General features: G+C 52.9%; 1 protein-coding gene across 1 annotated transcript; it reads left to right on the forward strand.

Annotated features, from left to right (window-relative positions):
- The first annotated feature begins 3,638 nt into the window (after positions 1–3,638).
- Positions 3,639–4,884, forward strand: HCRT (hypocretin (orexin) neuropeptide precursor). Its single transcript, XM_010842518.1, has 2 exons — positions 3,639–3,668; positions 4,510–4,884. The coding sequence occupies exons 1-2, from the start codon at positions 3,648–3,650 to the stop codon at positions 4,882–4,884; spliced, it is 396 nt and encodes a 131-aa protein (XP_010840820.1). The 5' UTR covers positions 3,639–3,647.
- The last annotated feature ends 2,420 nt before the right edge of the window (positions 4,885–7,304 follow it).

The raw sequence follows: 7,304 nt of genomic DNA on the forward strand, positions 1-7,304 counted from the left end.
TCTTGGCTTGGGGTCTGCTTTTGGGGAAACCAGGGACCCCATTCACTCTCCTCCTGCTGCAGCCTGGATTGCCCTCTCCACTTCAGTCCTGGACACCAGGGCTTTCCCTGTAACTTCTGCTCGAAACTGGGGTGGGCCCTGAGTGTGTGCCCTTGGAGACCTGGGGGACCCCTACCACAGCTTAGGTCAACCTAGGAGACACTGAACCGCACCCCCCCCCAACTTCTCTCCATCCCAAGCCTTCCCTAATTGCGGAGGGGCTGCTCCCCTTGCCCAGGCTTAGCACAAGTTTCCCTTCCTGGCCCAAAACCCACAAATCACTTCCATGGGCAAGACCTATACTGCAAATCATAAAGAATCACAGCAGGAAGCAGCCCCAGAGACCATCTGGGTTGACTGTCCATCTTACCAAGGGGGAAATGGGCTGGCCTTCATGAGTCTTGTCCAGACCTCGCAGTGCCTCCTATATAACGTGGCACCTAATCCCAATCAGCTGCCAAGCCTCAGATTCTTTGTTCGTTTGTTTGTTTTAATATTTATTTATTTATTTGTCTGGGCCGGGTCTTAGTTGCAGCACGTGGGGTCTAGTTCCCTGAGCAGGGACTGAACCCAGGGCCTCCTGCATTGGGAGCACAGTTTAGTCACTGGACCACCAGGGAAGTCCAAGCCTCAGATTCTGACTCTGAATTACTACTTCTGAATCAGTTCAGTTAAGTTTGGTCGCTCAGTTGTGTCCAACTCTTTGCAACCCCATGGACTGCAGGGTACCAGGCTTCCGTGTCCATCACCAACTCCTGGAACTTGCTCAAACTCATGTCTATCGAGTTGGTGATGCCATCCAACTATCTCATCTTCTGTCGTCCCCTTCTCCTCCCGTCTTCAATCTTTCCCAGCATCAGGGTATTTTCCAGTGAGTCAGTTCTTCCCATCAGGTGGCCAAAGTATTGGAGTTTCAGCTTCAGCATCAGTCCTTCCAATGAATATTCAGGACTGATTTCCTTTAGGAGGGACTGGTTGGATCCCCTTGCAGTCCAAGGGACTCTCAAGAGTCTTCTCCAACACCATAGTTCAAAAGCATCAATTCTTCGGCTCAGCTTTCTTTATGATCCAATTCTCACATCCATACATGACTACTGGAAAAACCATAGCTTTGACTAGATGGACCTTTGTTGGCAAAGTAATGTCTCTGCTTTTTAATATGCTGTCTAGGTTTGTCATAGCTTTTCTTCCAAGGAACAAGCATCTTTTAATTTCATGGCTGCAGTCAACATCTGTAGTGATTTTGGAGCCCAAGAAAATAAGGTGTCACTGTTTTCATTATTTCCCCATCTATTTGCCATGAAGTGATGGGACTGGATGCCATGATCTTAGTGTTTTGAATGTTGAGTTTAAGCCAGCTTTTTCACTCTCCTCTTTCACTTTCAAGAGGCTTGTTAGTTCCTCTTTGTTTTCTGCCATAAGGGTGGTGTTATCTGCATATCTGGGATTATTAATATTTCTCCAGGCAATCTTGATTCCAGCTTGTGCTTCATCTAGCCTGGCATTTTGCATGATGTATTCTGTATAGAAATTAAATAAGCAGAGTGACTATATACAGCCTTGACGTACTCCTTTCCTAATTTGGAACCAGTCTGTTGTTCCATGTCCAGTTCTAACTGTTGCTTCTTGACCTGCATACACATTTCTCAGGAGGCAGATAAGGTGGTCTGGTATTCTCATCTCTTTAAGAATTTTCCACTTCTGGATTCCACACCCCAAATCCAGCCCCCTGCTCTCACCTGCCTGGCCCCCACCTCAGCCCATGACTCCTTACTGCTAAAATCCTCCCATAGCCCCCCCAGCATCTGTGCAATCAAGACTAATCAGCTTAGCTGATAAGACCCTTTGACCCACTCTGACCTCACTTACCTGTCCAGCCACATCTCTCTTCTAAGAGAAGTTGTGATCAGTGGACCACACCCTGCTTCCTGAATGAGTATAACATGGTCACCTCTAGGTCTCCGCTCAGGCTGTCCCTTCTGGGGAAAGCCTTCTGTCCCAAGCTTACTTGATGGAAACCGACTTTTCACGGAAGGCTTTTGCAGAGTCCTCTCTTCATTGAGCTATACTTTTGCTGGGTCACTTCCCAGCATAACTGGGCCAGGGCTTCCCTGGTGGTCCAGTGAGTAAGAATCTATCTGCCAATGCAGGGGACATGGGTTCAATCTCTGGTGCAGGAAGATTTCACATGCAGCAGAGCAACTAACCCCATGAACCACAACTACTGAGCCTGCAAGTTGCAGCTACTGAAACCCACATGCCTAGAGCCAATGCTCTGCAACAAGAGAAGTCACCGAAATGAGAAGCCCAAGCACTGCAACAGAGAGACAAAGAGTAGCCCACTGCCCAGCACCCAACTATAGAAAGCCCGTGCGCAGCAATGAAAACCCAGTGCAGCCTATGCATGCTTACTTAGTCAGTGATGTCTGACTCTTTGCAGCCCCACGAACTCTAGTCAGCCAGGCTCCTCTGGCCATGGAATTTTCCAGGCAAGAATACTGGAGTGGGTTGTTGCCACTTCCTACTCCTGGGTCGGGGATGTTCCCGACCCAGGGATCCAACCCATGTGTCCTGCATTGGCAGGCAGATTCTTTGCCACAGTGCCACCTGGGAAGCCCCAGTGCAGCCAATAAATTAATAATAATAATAAATTATGTTTTTTTAAAAAAGAAAACCAGGCAGTGTCCTATGCACTCTGTCGCTCCAGCGCCCAGAGCAGATCTTGGCACTGAACCGGTGCTCAGTAGACAGTGCCCTAGATAAGAGAAACTCCAGCCTAGAGATAGCACGTGTCCTCCTCCCCATGGTGGCTCTCCTCCTGCCAATGGTGGGATGGGACTCAATCCATCCCGTTGAGGCAGCCCAACCAGGTAGAAAGCTGGGGAGATGGAAGGATAACATCAAGTTTTGGCTGGTGTCCTCCCACTGCCCAGGAGTGGCTTTTCAAGGTTCTCCATCTTGGAGGTTGGTGGACTGGGCAGAAGGAAGAAGAGCCAGAGGGGAGGGAAAGTCAGCTAAAACACCTTTTCCACAGAGGAAGAAGGCCCTGAAGCATAAAGGCCCCGGGGGTACAGACAGGAGCAGGGGAGAGAGGCTGTTGCCTGGCTGCCCTCCCCAAGACACACACATCTTATGGAGGGTGGGTCTCACGACTGCTTCCTTTCCTGCCCTTAATTAGCGGCTCCCCCTGTGCATTGTCCCACACCAGCCCCCAGGCAAGACCTCTTTTGTGCTCCCAGATTCCTAGGAGCAAGGTGGCCTCATTAGTGCCTGGAGACCGCCCCATCTCCAGGGAGCAGGCAGACAGACAAGGCGGGGGACCAGAGGCACAGAGATCCAACTCAAGACTCTGATCACCTTGGCGGTCATTCCTGGGGCCCAGCCTGGAGACGGCACTCCTGCGGGAGGCTAATCTTAGACTTGCCTTTGTCTGTTCCTGGAGTAGATGCAAGCACCCATCTCTCCCCCTTTCCCGCCTACCACCTCTGAGCACTATAAACCCCAGGCTCCTGCCAGTGAGTTGCAGTTGACAGCCTCAAAGATCCTGGCTATTCGGACCACTGCAGATGACACCTTTCCCGGCTACCCAACTCTGAGCTCCAGACACCATGAATCCTTCCTCTACAAAGGTAAAGACCCAGGGATGGAGGGGTGACTTAGGGGCAATGAGACAGGGGACAGTGAGAATGCTTGCTCGGGGAGCTAGAAGGAAGGTTGAAAGTGTCTTTAAACTATATGGGTTCTGAAGCAGGATGCAGGGTGGACCCTTGACAGAGAATCTTCCTTAGCTAACACTGGACTATGCCCTGTTCTCCTAAGAGTTCATGTTTATCGAGCTTTTACTATGTATCAGGTGCAATTTGCACCTGTCATCTTATCTCATCCTCCCAGCAACCCTGCACAGTAGGAATTACTTAATACCCAGTTTACAAGTGAGGACGTTGTGCCCCATGAAGGATAGGAAACGGGTCCAAACCCACAGAATCGTTTCCCCTACAAGGGAGCAGGCAGTCAAAACAACAATCTGGATCCTGCCAGTCCTTGATTTTCCAGTGTTTGCCCTCTGTGGGGAGGAGGAGCGGATAAATGGGGCTTCTGTTTCCCTGAGCAAAGTCTCCATAAACTTCTGGGGCAGATTCAGACGCCTGTTTCAAATGGAGTGGTCAGCGCCCTAATGAGGGTACAAGGGACTAACGGCACCCAGAGGAGAGAGAGATTCATTCTGCCCAGGGGGTTTCAAAGAGGTTACTGGAGGAGATGCTCTGCTGGATCTTAAGGTCAGTCAGTCAGTTCAGTCGCTCAGTCGTCTCAGACAGAGCCCTTCAGACAGCTTTGAACCGAGGCAGGAAAGCCAGGCGACATCGAGTGAGAAGCGCCGGCCACGAGGGGGCGCGGAGCCAGCTGGGCAGGACCCGGACGTAGGGGCTGGCATGCGGGCGACTCTCAGCGCCCGGTCTCCGCTTTCCTTAGGTCTCCTGGGCCACCGTGACGCTGCTGCTCCTGCTACTGTTGCTGCCCCCCGCGCTGCTGTCACCTGGGGCGGCCGCGCAGCCCCTGCCCGACTGCTGCCGTCAGAAGACGTGCTCCTGCCGCCTCTACGAGCTGCTGCACGGAGCGGGCAATCACGCGGCCGGCATCCTCACGCTGGGCAAGCGGCGGCCGGGGCCCCCGGGTCTCCAGGGCCGGCTGCAGCGCCTCCTGCAGGCCAGCGGCAACCACGCGGCAGGCATCCTGACCATGGGCCGCCGCGCAGGCGCAGAGCCAGCGCTGCGCCCCTGCTCCGGCCGCCGGTGTCCCTCTGAGGCCGCCTCGTCCGTGGCTCCTGGGGGACGGTCCGGGGTCTGAGCTCTCGCTCGGGTCCAGTCCTGGCCCTACCCTGGCTCCTCCCTCACCCCTGCAGGGGTAAAAAAAAAAAAAAAGTGTCAGCTCGCAGGAAAAAGGGGAATAAAGTCTGTTAGTGTGGCTGCTCTCTGTCCCTGTGCGGTCGCGTCCCGCCCTCCAGGGGGCGTGAGAGTCTTTCGAACCGTAAAGAGCCGGAAAACCTGGAGTTTGGTTTGGGAGTCTTTGAACCACTTCTCGGGTGGGCGCTCTTAGGGCAAGAAACTGTGCAAGGCCCTGGAGAGCGGTGAGAACCGCATATGTGAGTGCTAGGAGGGGAGAATGGGGGCAGACACGGTCCTCGGTGCTCCACCAGTCATTCTGAATCGCCAGGCCTTTCCTGAGAAACGCGGAGGAAAGTGCAAGCAGAGGAGCGGGATGCGGCTGGGAAGGAGGGAGCCGCGCCCGCCGAAAAGGCAGGGAATGTGAAGTTCAACAGGAATCTTCCACAGGGCTACAGTGTGGTACAGGGCGTTTGGGGGAGCGGTGAGGCACTGAAGGGGCGGCAATTAGGCTTGTGCAGCCCAGATTGTGAAAGCCCTCACAGATCATCAGGCTTTGCACTTTATTCTGTAGGTAGCTGAGAGTCAGGAGAAGTTCTTAAGCAGGGATGAGGCAAGATTTTTCCAGCAATTTCAACGGAACACACCTGTGACAAGTTGAATTGTGCAACCCCTCCCCCTTCCCCATTTACATTTGAAGTCCTAACCCCCAGCACTTCAGAACATGACCTTATTTGGAAATAGTCTTTGTGGATGAAATTAGTTAAAATTCAGTCATACTGAAAAAAAAAACTATCATACTGGAGTAGGGTGAGCCTCTAATCCAATATGACGTGTCCTTATAAAAAGGGGGGATTTGGACACAAATGCACACGAGGAGAATCCATGTGAACATGAAGGCAGAGATAGATGATGGATCTACATGCCAAAAAGTGCCAATAAGCCACCAGAAGCTAGAAAATAGGCATGCAACAAATATTCATCCAAAGCCTTCAAAAGGAGCCAACCCTGCAGTCATTTTGGTCTTGGACTTTCAGCCTCCAGAACGGAAACAACAGATTTCTGTTGTTTAAGTCACCCAGCTTGTGGTACTTTGTTACAGCAGCCCTAGGAAACTAAAACCCAAAAGTAGAGGTGCAGAAAGATGTGGCACTTTTTAGCATATAACGTCCCAGATAACGCCCAGCTCAGATTTGGGGTGAGGGTGAGGAGCCCTGGCCTGCCCTCTCCCCAGCCCATCTTCCCTTTGTCATTGGCTTTAGCTCGTTCCCCCCCCCCCCCCGCCCCCAGGAACGCAGCCACCCTAAGCCACCACACTCAGCTGCCACAGTAATTTTCTGCTTCCATAGTGAAAAGTCCCGTGTCTGGTCTCACCTGGGTCCTTCTTGCTGCACTGGTTTCATTTTGGGGAAGATGAAGAACAAAGTCCACCGGTGCACTTTGGGGATTTATAAACTGACTGCTCACCTTGAAACCATCTTTCTCAGCCCCAGATTTACCTCCAACCTCTCTTCCACTTGAATGCTTGCAGAGAGAAGGAGGGTTAAATCAGAATGATAGGAAGAGGGGACGAATAAGGAGGCAATTGCTCTCCAACACATTGTGTGCCAGCGATATGCATTATGCTATTAAATTCACACAACCATACTAGGTAAAAATTATTAGCTCCATTTGACAGGTAAAGAAAGTGATGCTGCTGGAGGCTGAGTCACACAATTAGAAAGCGGCAGAGCTGGGATTTCTACCCAGTGGACTCCAGAGATCTTTTCATCCATCCTGCTGAGGTTAGAGGCAGAGTTAGCCAGGGTACCCTATGCAAACTAAGGCACAAATGACGGTTAAGTATTCTAGCATTTAAGTGTCCTGCCCTCTCATCGATCCTCCACCGGCAAAACTAACCTCTTTAACTCTTTGCTGTCTCATACTGGAGCGCAGGAAGCTGAGGTTGCTGCGAGATATACCAACTCCAGCAGGCGGCGCTGTGAACCAGACAAGAGTCCCAGCGTGGGCGGCTAGAGGGGGAACCCGAGGGGAGGAGACACAAGGAGCCGCCAGGGAAACACGCGTGGGGGCGTGGCCACCCTGGAAGGTGGGCGTGTCTGTCATTCAAGCTCCGCCCCATCCCTTGGCGCTTCGGCCTCGGGTGGGCGTGTCCCAAATTCTCTGCGGGAGAGACACGCGTGGGCCGCTCCCCAGCCAGAGGAGGGCAGCGGAGGGGAGTGAGGGTGTCGCTGGCGGCCCCTCCCCGTGCGGGGCCACGTGGCGGGCTCCGGGCGAGCCCTAGGGAAAGAACCTGGCCCGTGGGGAGGTGGGGGGACCGAGGCGGCGCCGAGACAAGCGGAAAGCTACTCGGTTTGGAACAGAGAGGCGGCGGCGGCGGCGGCG

The sequence above is a fragment of the Bison bison genome, unplaced genomic scaffold (assembly GCF_000754665.1).
Source record: "Bison bison bison isolate TAMUID 2011002044 unplaced genomic scaffold, Bison_UMD1.0 scf7180017864180, whole genome shotgun sequence".
In the NCBI taxonomy this organism is placed as follows: domain Eukaryota; kingdom Metazoa; phylum Chordata; class Mammalia; order Artiodactyla; family Bovidae; genus Bison; species Bison bison.

Excerpts from the sequence above, each read along its gene's own strand:
- HCRT (XM_010842518.1), top strand. The coding sequence starts at position 3,648 with ATGAATCCTTCCTCTACAAAG. Across the intron at positions 3,669-4,509 it reads TGAATCCTTCCTCTACAAAG|GTCTCCTGGGCCACCGTGAC; the intron begins GTAAAGACCCAG and ends CGCTTTCCTTAG.